The sequence below is a fragment of the Cricetulus griseus genome, assembly GCF_003668045.3.
Source record: "Cricetulus griseus strain 17A/GY chromosome 1 unlocalized genomic scaffold, alternate assembly CriGri-PICRH-1.0 chr1_0, whole genome shotgun sequence".
Classification (NCBI taxonomy): domain Eukaryota; kingdom Metazoa; phylum Chordata; class Mammalia; order Rodentia; family Cricetidae; genus Cricetulus; species Cricetulus griseus.
This window is the reverse complement of record NW_023276806.1, coordinates 25,637,854-25,655,767: the sequence shown is the minus strand read 5'-3', so window position 1 is coordinate 25,655,767 and position 17,914 is coordinate 25,637,854. Positions and strand designations below refer to the sequence as shown.

The 17,914-nt window shown below is 41.2% G+C and overlaps 1 protein-coding gene across 2 annotated transcripts in view; it reads right to left on the bottom strand.

Moving 5' to 3' along the window:
- The window catches only part of Tet2 (tet methylcytosine dioxygenase 2), an 80,627-nt gene that overhangs the window by 11,391 nt on the left and 51,322 nt on the right, over nt 1–17,914 (bottom strand). The window contains exons 3-7 of one of the 2 annotated variants that reach the window (XM_027395746.2): nt 9,610–12,900; nt 6,796–6,886; nt 5,464–5,557; nt 4,454–4,659; nt 1,996–2,146 (exon numbers count right to left, since the gene is read on the bottom strand). In XM_027395746.2, coding sequence (XP_027251547.1) covers nt 1,996–2,146; nt 4,454–4,659; nt 5,464–5,557; nt 6,796–6,886; nt 9,610–12,877 — 3,810 coding nt within the window. In that variant the 5' untranslated portion in view covers nt 12,878–12,900. Of the gene's footprint in view, nt 1–1,995; nt 2,147–4,453; nt 4,660–5,463; nt 5,558–6,795; nt 6,887–9,609; nt 12,901–17,914 lie in introns of those variants that run through there. The other variant, XM_027395747.2, reaches the window with a different exon arrangement.

The following is a 17,914-nucleotide window of genomic DNA, read 5'->3' as shown; positions in this document are numbered from 1 at the left end:
ACTACCGTTAAACACAATTTGGGAAGCTGGAGAGATGGCTCCGAAGTTCAGACACTTGCTGCTCTTCTAGGACCCAAGTTTGGCCCCTTTGACCTATATATCAGGGCAGCTCACAACCACCTGGAAGTCAGTTCCAGCTGATCACATGGCTCATTCTAGCCTCCAGCAGCACCTTCATATGTGGTGCACGTACATGCACTCAGGAACACACATACACATGGTAATTATGCTGCCCACTACAAGCGTGTGTGAGTGTACACACAAATGCATGGCATACATATCAGGCATGCAGACATCTCCTGGAAATGTAGGTAAATAGAAGGCTCCACCACTTTGCTGCCTGAGAAAATATCCATTGAGAATACTTGGATCATTTATCTTAATATAGCTTCAGATAACATTTCCTTTTTAGAGGAATATATTGAATTTAATAACCCTGTGTGTATTTTAACTACCCTTAAGATTCAACTGTTATAGTATATGGAGTGAAATAATACAAGGGCCAAATTGTAGGGAGACACCGTAACCATGCCTCCTAAGGGCTGGCTACAGGTGTGCCTGACCTCGCCTGTCAGGGCATGGTCATGGTGAGGTCAGGATGACACACAATAGATTTTTTAAGGGACAGCAAGGCAGGCAGGCCACAGAGAAGGGGCTCCCATATAGATTGAGGTTTTTGATCATCTGGCAAACTTACATGCAGATTCAAATATTCTTACATCCTAAAATTATGTTTTTCAAAAATCTGTGTTCTAAGAGATAAAAAGTTTGACTTCAATGAGAAGTCAATGCTCATTTTATTTGAACAGAACATGTATGCTAAAACTGACCTGTTTAGTTGCTCGAATACATCTACTACAGTAACTTAAATCTTGTGACTGACTAGAAATAGTATAAGCATGACTTCTATAATTCAGACTTGAAAGAGAATGACATAAATCTTAATTTCGTTTCCTTTAAATAAGTCTTCCTTGTTATAAAAATAGTATTTACATATTATGTATAAATCCACAGTATTTTTGTCCTTGTTCACCAATAGGATTCACAATGTCACAGTAATTCCTAGTATCACAGATCTTCAAGCAGGACAAGTTTTAGTATGTAAATAATTCTTATCTGCTCTAATATATTATGGACATGCTTTTGTCCAATGAAAAATAGTGATGTTAAATGGAACATCATTATACATTATACATATCAATAGTGTAAATTTACACTAAGTAATAAGAATGTCATAAACATCAAGAGTACACACCTTTAATCCCAGCACTCATGAGGCAGAGGCAGACAGATCTCTGAGTTCTAGGCCAGCCTGGTCTACAGAGTGAGGTCCAGGAAAACCAGCCTTTTCTTTACAGAGCCAGCTCTTTAGTCCAGGCTAGCCTAACATAATTCAGTTTTCACATGGGTATTCTGTAAAGGCCCATGTACCGGCTATTTTTGTCAAGTTGATACAACCTAGAGTCATTCTGGAAGAGGCAACTTCAATTAAGAAAATGTCCCTCTGTGAGAAGACCAGTAGTACATATTCTTGATTGATAGGGGAGGGCCCAGTTCAACATGGACAGTGCCCAGTTGGGCTGGTGGTCCAGGGTACTATAAGAAAGTAACCCAATCAAGCCATAGAGAGCAAGCAAACAGAACTCCTTTACGGCCTCTGCAATAGTTCTGTGCCTCCAGATTCCTACTCTGATCTTCCTAGGTGATGAGCTACAAGCTTTAAGGTGAAGTCAATCTTTCCTCCCCAAGGGGATGTTGGTTATGGTGTTTTTAATCCCAGCAGTAGAAACCCTGGCTAAGACGGCCCACAGGAAGGAATGATTTATGATGCTATACATAGTCATGGTAGACTTATAAAATATTGTGTACTTCTGGTTAAGCCAGAATTTATAGGTTCATCTGATATGAAATTCCTTCTGTTAATGAGTATGACAGGTCATCCAAGATCATTAATTGTATATGAAAAATAGGTTATATATTAGGAAACAAACCAACCTCTTTTGGATCATCTCCAAGTAGCTTAAATTTCCTTGGGTTCTTGCTTCTGGCATACTTACATCCATTATAGTACATGCTCCAAGAACAACCAAAAGAAAAGGAGGCACCACAGGTTTCTGGATCCAAGCCCTGACAAGCACAGGTTCTCCTGAGATCAAAGGACAAAATTCAAGATTATAGAAGTGATACTGTCTCCTCAGTAAGGGCACCCATCTCCTAGCACCTTAGTCTCTGATAAACTCCATCTTATCTTCTTCGTTAGTGAGCCATTCTCATGTCTTAAACAGATAAGGATTACTTCTACATTTTTAACTTTTTGACTGAGGGTGTCAAAGATAATTGTTTCCATGTATTGTTTGCTACAACTTTGGCTGCTTCAATTCTCTCACACGTGTTCCAAACTTGTATTATTATTATGTCATGCTCAATTAAAATGCACTTGGTGCCTTACTTATAAATGTATTGTTATATACAATACCCTAACCCTAACCCTGATGAGGGAAAGGAACATTACCAAACTCATTCTACAATTTACCCTGACACCTAAAGTCAATAAAGACACAACAAAATTATTGACCTAATTTCCCTGATGAACACAGATGGGCAAAGTTTTGCAAATCATATTTAAGAACACATTAAAATTCGTTGGCTCAACACACAAATAAGTACAGACATCACATGATCTTCAACAGACATACCAAAAGCCTTTGACAAAGTTCAACATTCCTTTATGAGAAATGCTAAAGAAGCTAGAGATAGAAGGGACATATGTCAGGCTGGAGAGATGGCTCAGAGGTTAAGAGGACTGGCTGCTCTTCCAGAGGTCCTGAGTTCAATTCCCAGCAACCCCCATGGTGGCTCACAACCATCCGTTATGAGATCTGGTGCCCTCTTCTGCTGTGCAGATATACATGGAAGCAGAATGTTGTAAACATAATAAATAAATAAAATCTTTTTTTTTAAAAAAGAAGGGACCTATGTCAAACACAATAAAGGGTACACAGTAAAGTCAGAAGCCAATATATACTGTACAGGGACCATTTCCTCTCAAATCAGAAATGAGACAAGATCATATGCATCACTGTTTTTTAATTCAATGCTTAGTCTTTTCAGGAAAGTACAGAATACAAACAAACATATTAAACAAATCAGTGGATTTTTCAAATAACATGAACAGGTTTAGTTTCTAGTACCCACTGGGTAGCTCACAACTGCTTAGAACTCTAGCTCCAGGGGTATCCAACACCTCTGGCCTCTGTGGGTACTCACATGAACACACCCACACAGATAATTACAAAAAATGATGACAAAGAAATTTCCTCAACTTTTCCATACTAGTAATGAACTTGACAAGTTCAAATAAAGTAATAAAGTAAAATACAAATGAATAAAATTAATCAAGATCTCTATATTGAAAAGCTCAAGACAATCAAGAAATTGGAAATATACTCATAAATTGGCATAATCAGTACTGAAAATGATCTAGAGTCAAAGAAATCACTGAGTTTCTAATTACATTCTTCACACTCTTAAGAAAAATGATTCCCAAATCCATATGAAGCACAAAGTCCCAAATAGCTAAAATAATCCTAAACAGAAAAAAGCAACGCTGTAGATATCACAATACCTCATTTCAGACTATACTACAGAGCATAGGAACAAACCAGCTTGGTACTCATATAAAAACAGACAGACTAATGGAATAAGAATAGAGGACCCAGAAACAGAGATACAGTCATCTGATGTTTTCATAAATGTATCAAAATTCAAATTTGAGAAATACTGCCTGATTTAATGGTGCTGGGAAATGAGTATCCACAAAATTCTCTTCAATGTGGATCAAAGTAAGGTGGTGGAGAAGGACAAATGCACCTGACCTGTAGATAGCTTTCTCCTCTTTTAGTCTTGAACCCCAGCCAGGAAAGGTATTGCCCAATTAGAGTGGGTCTATGTATTCCAATTAACCCTATCTATAGAAAACCCCTCAGAATCATGCCCAGAAATGTCTCCAAGGTGATTCTAGATCCTGTTAAGCTTTTGTGGGGAAAAAATTCTTTATCAAATGTAGGGATCAAATGTAGGATACTTAAAGAACTGCAAAAACCACTATAGAATAGAAAAATGATTTCAATTTCTATAGAACTTTTACAAGTCTTAAAATGATTTTATTTATATTAAAAGCCTATTTTTGCTTACTAAATTGGTAGCCACATTGAAAAGAAGTGTCAAATTATGGCATGAGAACTAAAATAGAAATTATGATAAAACTGAAGCCATGTGGGTGCAGACACCAAGACGACAGAATATTCCTAAAAATCCCTACAAATTATTCATTCTAGCAAACCATACAATGTCCAACTATAACATAAAGCAAGTGACCCCCCTCTTTATCAATAGACAAATTCGAATCCTGATTTCTACCCTGGAGGGTAGAAAGGGCCTTAGCCCCACTTACTCTTCATTCAGGGCACAGCGACGAATAGTGGGGGCACCATATTTACTCAGCGTCTCTCTAAGATCTGAGTAGAGTTGGTCAGCCAGAGGTCGTGGGATTCCTTCCCATATTATGATGAGAATCACAATCACAGCAACATCACAGCTATGGCCAGCTCGCTCTCGAACCAAACACAGGAACTTCTCAAGGTTCCCTTTTCGAATCACCTGTGTGAATCAACAGCCCACCCAAACAGCCCCGCCCCACCCCAGACAAAACAAAGGTCAATTGGGTCCAATCAGAATCCACTTGCATATGTATACTTTTTCATGTCTGGATTAAAATGATCACCCCCTGCCCCGGTATACGGTAAGAAGCTAACCAAATATCATAAGAATACTTGGTACAAAATGACTCCCCAATGGCTAGCAGACCATGCCTAGTACAGTGGGCAGATAAATGCCACTACTGTAGCAAGAACTGCAGAAAGACATGGAAGGTCTGGCTGGGGTTTCCATTAAATAGCATTATAAATATTAACATGGTGCTTAATGGGTGAAGGACTGTTTCTTCACGATCTAAGGACTATGCTTTAGACCAGTGCTTCTCATCTTCCTAAGGCCCTCCTGACCCTTTAATATGGTTCCTCGTGTTGTGATGACACCCACCCAATCATAAAATTATTTTCCATTGCTACTTCACAACTGAAATTTTGCTACTGTTATGAATCAAAATGTAAATATCTGTGTTTGCTGATGGTCTTAGGTTTAGGTGACCCCTGTGAAAGAGTTGTTTGACCATCCCCACCTCCCCCAGGGCTCTTGACCTACAGGTTGAGAAACACTTCTCCAGACCTCTACTACTGGTTTGGTCATGATTTTAGAACTACTCATCCTTAAGAATACAAGATGACACATAGAATTTATGTTCATCCCAACTGGCAAGAACTGGGCAAGCCAATTCTTGAGATTAGATGAATGAACCAAAATTAGCAAGACTGAAGAGCAAGAGCACTGACAAGTCACACTTACCCATTTGGCAATAGGACATCCCTGAGAACTTTTGCCTTCTTTACCAGTATAGATGACTCTTTCAATCCTAAGAGCTTTACCCTTCTGTCCAAACCTTAAAGAAACACACACACACACACACAATTAGTAGACTACTTCAAGAGAAAATCAAAATATTTGGACATGTAAGTGTAGTTTTGTTCTACAACCACATCCTAAGAAATTGAGGGTTTAATTTATTGGTGTAAGCCAAGTACAATTGTAAGTCTTAAGTCTTTCCTTCAGCATCCAAATATACCAAAAGTTATAATGAATTATTCTGTAATTATATGTTGAGTGAAAAAAAAAACACTGGAAAAGTTATCTTTATCTACAAGGTACAAAATAAGTTAGTTTGCTAAATTCAAGTTTTGAAACCATATACTATTTGATTATCATCCTTTACTAAATTTATCTTACAGCTTGGAGAAGTATAAGTTTTTAGAAATCTTGTGTTTCTAAAGAAATCTGGCAAAAAGTTAGTATCCAGCTATTTTGAAAAAGTCAGAACTCTAAAAATAACTTGTATTCCTTGTACACCAAACAAATGCAGTGGACTGTTAGCAAAAGCAAGTGCTTGGAGAAATTCCCTGCCTCTGCCAGGGTGGGGACTCCAAGGTGGATGTCTCCATCGGAAATTACAAGTGCATAATCCACAGTTAAAGCAAGGATGATAGATACTGTGTGTGCTGCCCACACACATATATCTGCAAATACATTTTTAGAACATGCCTACTGCTTAAGAGAAAGACAGACAACAGCTCCACGCTTTAGCTATAGGAAAAGCCTTGTGAGTCTTCCACATAAGGGAATTAAGTGTAGATACCTTGGACTGACACTTTTGGAAAGTAATTGGAGCCTCTTAGTTAACCTTTCACACTTGCTTTCTCCTGTAAGAGAAAGAATTCATTTGCAGAGCTAAGAATTTAAATTGATGATCCCCACTCCTACTGCTTCCCCTTCTTGTTTCCTTGACACATCACCGAGTAGGCGAAAGCCAGAGTGAGGCCCCTTTGCAGCCTGTGCCAGCACTCTCGTGCCTAGCAGGTTGGCTGGATGATTTTTGTTTGTGCCTGGGTTTTCTAGCATCCATTTCCAAGTGGGCAGCCTGTGCCAGCTAAGCAACTATTTGTCCTGTCAAATATTGTGACTCTGTAGTGAATAGCAGTGTGTTGGGTTGGCAACCCTGGAATAGCTAAGCCTACCGATAATTACTTGATTTACAATTGTTTACTGCTCTGTGTGGGGGAACTGGAAAAACTGCTGTATACAAAGGATAAATGTTAATCTGCCCTGTGCCTTTGAGTTAATTACCTTTCTTCCATGATTGTTCTAATAGCTGCCACATTAGGACCAGCTCCTAGATGGGTATAAAAAGGACCTTCATCTTTTTCATTAACTTGTTCTGTTGAGATAATAGAAGATTATTATTTTAGACCTCAATTATACTAAGTATTAAGGCTACATCCAAAGATTATCCCCCAGCTGCACATTAATGGCCCTAAGTAACTTTCATTCTTTTTTTTTTTCCTTTAAATTAGAGTACATTGGTGGCTTGATCCTTTAGAAAAATGTGCCAAGTAATACATTCACAATGGTCATTGGCAAATTATCACTACATTTCAGATATAGCATAAAAATTATTTTAAATCGAGTATATGGAACCAAATAGAAATAAAGGAATTAAAGTATATGAAATAAACTACAATGCAGTTTTCTAAGTAGAAAAAGAAATCCAACAAAAATCATGCTTGTCATTTGAAAATCACAAAGTTTAAAGACCAATCTTATCTATTCCACTATAGATTATTCAACAAGTGAAGTCCATTTATTCTTCCCTATTTTCCCTCAACATTTCCCAAGAACTATTTTCATGGCAACTTAAGAGCTTACTTGGGAGAGAATCCTAGAGAGACCAGTAAAAGGGCCTGCTGTAGGAGTAAAGGTGAGAACTTGGTGCTATCTGTGACATTTGCTACACACACAGGGCAGAAGGACCTTCCCCACCAACCTACCAAGTGGATGCCTCGGTACAGTGAGTACTACATGGAATGGGTGGGACACTTGACAGTAATGTACCCTGTTGGTCTAATGTCTTTATCTACACCTGTAAGGGCTAGACACTATTGGAATCTTCAAGCTGTGCATCTGTTACACAGCACAAACGTAACAAATGACATTTTTAAAAATACCATTTTTATAAAATAAATAAAATAAAACAAACAAAAAGGAACACAAACCAACACAAAGAGTGGTAAGTGGGAAACTACATACTCTAAAATGCTCCTAAGGGAGCTTCTGCAAGTTCTCAGTGCTTTAGTACTAAGGGCTAACTTAGTAAGTTCTCAGAGCCTTGTAACTAAGTTATGTACTCATAACTCTGGTACTGCAATTTTCCAACTCAAGATTAAAGATAGTAACTCCCTGGATTCCCAGAAATGTACTAATCTTTAACTACAAACATGGGTTTATGGCACTATTTTGTTTAAAAAGCTACATGAGTTGGAGGAAGTAGTTATTTTTTCATGTTAACAAATTTTACTGCCTATATGCCTCCTCTAAGAGTTTAAATAACTAGATCCAGGCTGGGCATGGTGAGGCACACTATTAGTTCTTGCACTTGGGAGGCAGAGGCGGGTCAGCCTGATCTATACAGTGAGCTATAAGATGGACAGGGCTGGAAGACCCTGTCATAAAAACCAAACCAAACCAAAGATCGAGGGCTGGAGAGACGGATCAGGCAGTTAGAATTCCCAGTACCCCCATGGTGGTTCAAAACCGTAGTCACATGGAAACCTATACCTTCTTCTGGTGTGCAGCCATACAGACAAAATTTCAATAAATACAAACAAATCCGTAAAATGATATAAAATACATTTATACTTCAAGATCTTATTAGAGGGAAAAATGAATATATTCGTTGGTTTTGGGGGGAGCAGATGAAAGTGAAGTTTTCATTTTGCATGGCACAAGTGTGTCTGTAATTTAAAAACAAAAACATGTTTTTATGAACCTTCACAATTGGCTTCCAGACTCCAGCTTTAAGAAGGAAGAAACTTAATAGTTTTGGTTGTGAGCCTAGTCTTTAAGGGCTGAGCCATCTCAGTTGGTGTCTGGTGACCATGCAACTATTGGAACCATTCCCACCTGAGAGGCCATTCCCTACACCCAGAGCCAGAATGTCATCTGGGTCTCTAAGCTACCACCAACAGCCATGTATGGGTCCATGGCTCTGCCACAGCTGGAGTCTGTGTTGATGTCTGTGGCCAGTGGCACCTCAGAAGGCCTTAGAAATCATCTGAGATGAAATCAGAGGGCAATACTGAGCCAGCCCTGTCCTTTATTGCCCTGGGAAAACTGGACTTGCCTCTCACTGCCCACTACAGCAAGAGAGCTGGCCCTGGCCCCTGCACTTGGGAGAGAACCCCCACCCTTCACACAGGTGAGGAAGAACCTACCCTGAGGGCATGCATTAGGGGAGCTTACTCCACCACCACACCGGAGGCAGGTGGCCCCAGTGGCTTGATGTGACCTGACTGGCTAACACCCAGGCTCACAACTGGGCATTGGGTTGACCCACCCTAATCTACCTCATCTAGGTCCTGCTGGAGCTTGTGAAGGCACTAGTCCTGCTGAACTCTAAAGATGCCCTAAAGACCCCTAAGATTCAGAATACCCCCAGAAGAGTTCCAGTGAAGATCCAGAGGATAGGGAACCAAAAAACTGGCAATGGACAGTTGCCAGTCAAGCTGATGGGAAAAAGGGGCATGCTATATGACGTACTGAAGCCTCCAGTGCCATCAGAACGAATGAAGAGGTGATGGAGAGGTAGGAAAGAAGAAAAGATTTTGCTGTTTTGGGTGTGGCTTTTGTTTAATGGTTTTTTTTTTTCTTTCTTTGCTCTTGCTTTGTTTGTTTGCTTACTTACTTTGTTTTGTTTTCCTTCATGAGGGTGGTACAACAGGGATGAGGGGAAATATGGGGGGACTGGGAAGTGAACAGAATTGGGGTGTGTGATGTGAAACCCCCAAAGATTCAATAGTTAAAAAAGGAAGAAACTCTCAAATATGAAGATAATTAGCTAATTATGGAAAACACCATGTGCTTCAGTATGTTACTTGCACTTACCAACACATTTGCAGGGTGGGATATCATATTGAGTCTTGATGGGAGTATCCAATAAATTTTTTATAGGAAGTTTAAGGAGTTTGGAAGGCGAGTCTAAAAAATTGTTGAGAGCAGAGCCAGCTGTCCTTTTGGTTGGTGTCTTTTCTGAAGCTGGGGCGTGGCTCTCAGGATCTGCAGCGTGAACATTTGTGGATAAAACTGTGATGGCCCCTGATGTCTCCACTCTCACTGGTTCCTTTGAGAGAGTCAGGGACTTGTGGTTAAAGAACGAGTTGAGCTGAAACTGCTCCAGATGCTGCTCTAAGGTCTCAATGATACTTTTCGGCTGCCCATCATCACAGCTCAGTGGGGAAATCTCTTGCTTTATCCTTCTGGAGAGTTTTTCTTGGGGGGCCGGCATGGGGCGTTTACAGGAAGAGGGTTTGGACCCAGGCTCAGTCTTGATTGGCCTGTGCATCTGATTCTGACAAGAGTCAGCCTGGGACTGCTGTGTTTGCTGCTGCTCTTGCTTCTGTAAGAGGAGCCACCTTAGGGCGGCATGCTTCTGAGTGTCCCTCTGAGGAGGGGTCTGCATCTGATTTCCTCCTGCCTTGGGGACAGGGAGTGTCTTTGCTTGATTAGGCACCGAGTACCTCTGCTGAGCTACTTCAGGTAGTCTTGCTGCCTGCTGCCCAGATGAGGCATCCTGGCTCCTGCCTTTAAATCCCTGCAGAGCCAGAGCTTGTTGAGGCTTCTGTTCTTGGATGGGGAAGCACCTGTGATGATGAATGTCCTGATTTGGGCTCACATCACTTGGAAAATATTGCATGTTCTGCAGGCTCGGGGTCTTATTTCCCACAAAGAGTTCAGGATATAGAGTTTGCTCTAGAGTCTCAGGAACTGGGTGTGTATCATTTGAACAGGGAATCTGTGATTTGCTGGGATTTGATTGGAAGGTATTCATGTAAGGGTAATTCTTACTACTCACATTCTGTACTGGCTCTAACAGCCTTTGGCTACTGTGAGTTTGGAAATTACTTGATTTTAAATACTGGTTTTCACCACTATAGCATTCTTCCACTTTAATCCGGCCAGAGCATGGTCCTTCTCTTTGCTTCTCATTGCTACTTTGGAGATGAGAAAAGGTCTGGGGCATTTGTTCTTTGTTCTTCCTCTGTAATTGCTGCTGCTGGCAGTTTTGAGGGAAATTTGAATTCTGGGATACTTGTGTTTGGGCTGCCTGCTTAGCAGGCTTATATTGTAAAAACGTTGAAAATGGTTCGGCCACTGTGGCCTGTTGATTCAAGTGCTTATTAGTGGAGGGATCCACTCTTTGCTGAAAATGAAACAGGGGAACACTTGGTGCTTGCCCATGAGTGTCAGGAGGGGTGTCTGCCTTGGAGATGCACCCCTGGTATGAAGTTTGCTGCAATGGTAGATGTTGGTCCCCCATACCTGGTGTGTGGCCTTGATTCATCTCCATTTGGTATGTTTGTGACTTCTGCTCAGGTGGAACTGTTTTCTGGATGTAAGGTAGCCTTGGGAATCCTCCTGGCATGTTCACATTTCCAGTGTACCATCTGGAGGACATCTGACTGGAAGGGCTGGCCTGATAGCGAAGGACTGAGTGAACCATTGTATCCTTACACTGTGGCTGATGGTGTGCTTCACGAGAACGAGAGGCCTTCAGTTCAATCCATCCAGGTTTCAGGTAGTGCTGGGCCGCCAGCAGTGGATCGTGTGTTGGTTTCCCGTTTTCATCCTTCAGAATCTCTTGTTCCCTGTGTCCCATCAGATGAAGGCTGCGTTCTTGTAAGTCTCCACTGCGACCATGATTCGGGGGGTAATACTTGAGATATTCTGACATTGTTCTTGTTTGTTCAGAGCACACTGAGACACAATTACTCTGATGTCCTTCTGGAAGCATCGACGAGGGGTTAGATGTATGAACAGATGGATTTGAACTCTGGCAAGATGATGCCACTGTTGGTTGCTGTTCCATTTTCCCTTCCCTTAAGAGAGTTGTGTTGCTTAAGCGACGGTGTTCTTCCAAAGCCAGAGAACCTTTTCCTTCTAAAGGAAGCTGAAGAACGGGACGGGGAGAAAGAAGCCGTTGTGACGGTGGAGTCATGGTAGTGGCAGAAATGGAATCTTTAGTGAACACTGAGCTTTGACTGAAGTAAGCACCATTGATTTCCTTTCGCTTTAAATACTGCTCAGAGCTGCCTCGAGAAGCTTGCAAATCACTGTGGGAACTGGAACCGAACTCTTCAGCAAATAGCTTCATGTTTCCTTGGATGTTTCTGTTTTCTGCAGGAGATGGGCATGTCTCCAAAACTGATGTTTGTTGGTGTTCTGGTTTCGGGAAGGGACAGGTACCTAGCACTCCAGCCGCTTTGCTGGCATTATCAGCATCACAGGCCTCAGTCACCATGGCAGCTGGCTCGGGAGGCAGCTGGGAGCCTGAGGTCTGTGGGGAATTGATCTGCTCTGAGGTATGCGATGGTTGAGTGATCTCACAAGACAACTCATTAGTAGCCCGACTGTTGAGGGCATTCACATGAGATGTGGTATTCTGCACTGCAATGGAAACATGTTCTGGACAACACTGAGATGGTGTTCTTTCCAGAACTTCACCATGTGTGTTTTCCACAGAAGGGGCAGAAACTGTAGCACCATTAGACATTAGCACAGCCTTGTTTTTAAGTAATAAAATGTTCCTGCCATTTTCCCCTTCCTGCTCCTTGAGAACCCGAAACTCTGTGTTTTCAACTCCATTGCAGTTACGAGTTGGGAAATCATCAATGGCTGTCCCTGTACTTTCCTGGGCTCCTGAGGGCACAGCTTCTCTGTTCTCTCTCACACTGGAGACATTTGGCTGACGGCTGCTTTCACCTGGGTTTCTTTCTTGGCTGTCCCCGAAGTTACCTTCTCCCTTAGCTTTTTGGTCTAGTTTCAATTTCGTGTTCAGATGGAGCCCAGAGAGAGATGGTTCACTGGCAGTGCGTTTGATTCCTCCGTTTTGCAAGCACCTGGAATACCCTCTGCCTTCATGTACAAAGTCTGGACTCTCACAACTGATCTGGCTGCCTTTCGCAGGGGGTATTCCATAATAACGTTTGAAAGACTGCCACTTGGTGTCTCCATTTACTTCTTCTAGATGAAGTCTCTCTACTAACGGGCTTCCATTCTGGAGTTGAGGTTCTGTCTGGCAGATGGGAGAAGGTGACGGTATCAGGAATGGACTCAGACTGTTGCCCTCAGGATGGGTGGTTCTGTCCTGTTCCATCAGGCTTGCCCTTTGAATGAATCCTAAAGAACACAGACACAAAAATTGAAAAAATTAGAAAAGGTATAGCAATTAGATACTCATTTTCATCTTTTAGCCAACAGCTCCTCTTGTCTTCCTAGCCTGGAGAAAAAGAACAATGGAATCCCAGCTGCTCTGAGAAGTCCATACTTCACCAATAAGTAGTATCAGGAAAAAAAAAATCACACTTTCCCCAGCTCTTACTGCCATTTCTGCTTCTTGTGTGTTCCTTGGATCATCTGAGTTAAAATTCTCTCAGGTCTACTTCTCTCATAATCCCTGTAACAGCTCCTTTAAACTAAATCCTCCCTCAAGTTCTTCAAGGCTGCCTCCAATTTGTTATCACGAGATAAAAAAGAATGTTCTAATAAAATCCAATCCTGGTATCTTTCATCCTTATCATACCTGATTAGTTTTGCCTGGCCTGTATCAGTGCTCTTCAAACTCTTTCATGTAACAGGGACATCATATTTCATTTCAGTATTGTCAATATCCTTTGTGGTGACACGGTGAAAGGCGTGGCTCTAAAATACCCATTTGGCTAGGGACTTAAGTGAGTGCCTAGGTGAAATGTGCAGCTTGCAAGAAACTCCCTAGGTTCAATACTCAGTTTAACACACACACACACACACACACACACACACACACACACACACACACACACACACACACGAAAACACTTCCAAACATGCACTACCTCCAAGCATGCCACTTCTAGGTGATTTTCCAACAAGAGGTAGATACCCACTTTAATAAAGATTTCCTGTCTATGGCAAATGAGATGACTCAACAGGTTAAAAGCACTTGTCACCAAGCTGATGACTGCAGTTTGATTCCCAGTACCCAAGTGAGAAGAGTGAAGTCCTACAAATTGTCACCTAACCTCTTACACCTGTCAAGGCGCACACAGACATATATAGTGCATATACACACATAAATAAATGCAATTTTAAAAAGTTGTAAAGCCTAATAATTGGTTTCATATGTAAATATCTATCTTCCCTATTCTTCACGGTTTATAGTCTAGGAGTGACAACCTATAAAAACTAACAGAAGTAAGCACTTTCAGCTCAAAACACTTTGGCTGGTGGGTGAAAGAAGCCCTCCACATCTGTGTCAGCATCTCCTTCCAATTCAGTTTCTTCTACACCTTGAACTCACCACTTCCACTGCAGGCGGCCTGTGTCGGGCAGCGTTATGTACTGCTTAAACATAAATCTAATTCATTTTTGTGCTTAATCTAATTCATTTTTATCCTCATCCAGTAAATCTCACTAGGACCATTCAAATTTTAAAAAAATCAAAGCCCAAAGAAGAGAAAAGGCTAAGGAGGTAGGGTGGGCATTTAAAACCCCATCTTAAGGGGTAGGAGAAATGGCTCATTAAGACCAATGTTGTCGCTTATCTGGTTCTGTCCTCTGAACTCAGATACCTGCAAAACATGTATACGCACACAATAAAAGTAAATCTTTTTTTAAAAAAATGTAAGTACCTATACATTCATTTAGTTATTCTTTATCATCCTCTGCATCTTTCTCATTTACTTTAGGGTTAATAGTAGAGGTGGGTACTATTTTCTGTCTGGCAGTGTTGTATTAGATTAGTATTACCTTTTAGACAAATGGAACAGAGGAAGAAACCGAAATGCTGAAAAGCAACATTAAAGTTATTAAGTTTAGCAGGACACAGTTGCTCACACCTTTAATCCCCCAAGGGTAGGGGATGAGTCCACAGGAGTTCCAGGACAGCCAGGGCTGTATAGTGAGACCCTGTCTCGAGACAGTAACACTGTACACTGATCAACAAAGAGACCAGCTAAAACACTGTCATCATTTCTAAAGATCTAGTAAAAACAGCCCCTGCAATGCAATTATAGCCTCAAAATATAGAGTAATGACACGTTTTATGGCAATAAAATATTGCAGTTATAACAGAAGAAGTAAACTCAAAGGCTCCATGTCTACATAACAAGATTGCTATAGGGAAGAGTTGAGGAATGAAAGAAAGGTGGGAAAATACAGCGCACAGCTGGATGTTCTGAAAAGGGATGGTAGCCAGTGGTGGGTGGCAGCTTTATCTTAGTATGTCCCAAGTTTCTCTCTAGTGTTCACTTGGACTCTGTCTGCAAACATAAAAAGATGCCTTCCTCATTTCAACAATTATATGGTAGAACTCTGTGGCTATCGCAACAATTTACACACCTTCTATTTATGAACCTCATATGGTTTCTAACCTTTCATTGCAAAATCCACAAACTGAGGGAAAAACAGCTGGAGAAGAGCAATGGGAAGGGGATTGTTTCTTTCATTGCTTAATAAAATTTAAATTGAAAAGATACTTCTCATTGCACAAAAAAGTGATTTTTTTTTTTTTCGTTTCAAGAGACAAGCAAGACTGGCATTGGCCAACGTAGACATGAATACGTGGTCACATTCAGCTACTGCACCTTTGCAGTATGGCTACTTTAAGTTGAAATGTGCCACAAGAACCACTGGATTTCAGGCCTATCCAAAAAAATAATGAAAATCTCTGAGAAAATGTGGTACATTTACACAATGGAGTACTACTACTCAGTGGAAAAAAAGCAATGGAATCTTGAAATTTGCAGGCGATGGATGGAACTAGAAGAAACCATCCTGAGTGAGGTAACCCAGTCACAAAAAGACAAACATGGTGTGTGCTCACTCATATATGAATTTTAGACATAGAGCAAAGGGTTACCAGCCTACAATCCTCTTCACCAAAGGAACTAGTAAACAAGAAGGACTCTAAGAGAAAAATGCATGGTCCCTGGAGGATGGGAAGTGCCAGGATCTCCTGAGCTAATTGGGACCATGAGGGTAGGGGAGAGGGAGCTGGCAGAATGAGAGGAGGAGAAGAGGAGGGGAGAGAAGGAAATGGAGGAGCAGAAATGTTGAGTTGGGGGAAGAATAGAGGAAAGCAGGATGAGAGATACCATAATAGAGGGAGCCATTATAGGTCTGAGGAGAGATCTGGCACTAGGGAGATTTCCAGAAATGTACAAGGATGACACCAACTGACAATCTAGGCAATGGTGGAGAGGCTACCCTAAATGCCATTCCCCTATAATGAGACTTATGACCTCCTTATATGACTACTTTATATGCCATCCTAGAGCCTTCATCCAGTGGCTGATGGAAGCAGAAGCAGACACCCACAGATATACATTGAACTGATCTCTGGAACTCAGTTGCAGAGAGGGAGGAATGAAGATCAAAGGGGTTGGTACCAGCTGGTGAATCCCACAGAAACAGCTGGCCTGAACAAGGGGAGCACATGGACCCCAGACTGCTGTCTGGGAGACCAGCATGGGACTGATCCAGACCCCTAAAGTGTCAATAAGGAGGCCTCGGCAATCTATGGGGCCCCTGGTAGTGGATCAGTATTTTTCCCTGGTGTAAGAAGGGACTTTGAGAGCCCATCCCACATGAAGGGATGCACTCTAGGCCTGGATACATGGGGGAGGGCCTAGGCCCGGCCCAGGATGATGTGGTGGACTTTGGGGAGCCTCCATGGAGGGTCCTCCCCTCCCTGGGGAAGGGAGGGGAGGGAGGGGAGGAGAGGGAGGGAGAAGGTATTGACATGTGAAGCAAGCTTGTTCCCAATTTGAACTAATAAAAAAATTTAAAAAATATCCAATATGGGCTAAGGATGTCGTTCATCTGGTAGAGTGTTATCTGGCATGTACAAAGTCCTGGCTAGCGTCAGTCCCCAGCACCACATTAAGCCAGGCAAATGGCACACCTATACTAATGCCCCAGAGGAAGATGATGGCAGAATAAGCAAGGTCAAAGTTGTCTTCAGGTACATAGAAAATTTAAAACCAAAATGTCTCAAAGAATTAAAATAGTAAACTACATTGGATGACAGTAAACAAAAACATTTTCACATTTGGGGAAATTGAAAATTTAAAATTCCATGTCATGTATTGCATCATATTTCTTTTGAGTTGTTCTTGGTTTTATTAATAAAGAAACTGGGAGGGAAGGAGAGAGGAAAAGAAGGAGAGGGAGAGTTGGGCGTTGGTGGCGCACGCCTGTAATCCCAGCACTTGGGAGGGAGAGGCAGGTGGATCTCTGTGAGTTCAAGACCAGCCTGGTCTATAAGAGCTAGTTCCAGGACAGCCTCCAAAGCCAGAGAAACCCTGCCTTGAAAAACCAAAAGAGAGAGAGAGGGGGGGAGGGAGAGGGAAGGGGAGGACAAAGAGGTACTCTTGGTAACTGTATAACCAATCCACACACACAGCAATAAAATGTTGTTTACAGCTACATACATATGTACCTACATTTCTGATGTTTAAAAACCTACAGGCTCTGTGTACAGTGATGTCCTATCTAATTTTACAGCTATGAATTGAAGTATTTTACTTGTGCAATACAGTATGATCCACTCCATGTAATTTTTGGACAATCTTGAAAGTGTCAAGGTAAAAATTACAATGGATGAAGCTCAAACATACTTTTAAACATAATAGTAGCTCCTAAGAAATAACGCAACAAAATGAAATTTATATTAATAGGGAGCTTTAAACACAATAGCAATTTTAACTACCAATTTAAACAGAAGTATTCTGTGGCAAGAATTCATTTCCTGGGTAAAGCCAGTAGCTGTAGAAAGCTACTAGTTCAGGGAATTTAAACACTGTCTCTCTTGAAAACAAACTCCCATGTCAGAGAATAAAAAGGGAAATGATGACTTTGGCTTTAGTATGTCCTAAACCACACTTGTATGAATACTCAGAATATCATAGAGCCCTGGTCCCATTTTGTACAGTACTTTCAATCATGTATACTCTGGCATTATTTGTATTAGAGAGAATAAAGATGTTTTCATGCTGTAGTTGTCAACCTCAGGGAGGGTTTTTCTTTTTTCTTTTTAAAGCTGACAAAGTCCTGATTCGAGACAAAGAATCTTTGGGTTGTATTTGAGATACTAACCTAATAATCAGTCAATATAAGGTTATTTTTTTCAAATTTAAATGACTGCAAAACAAGG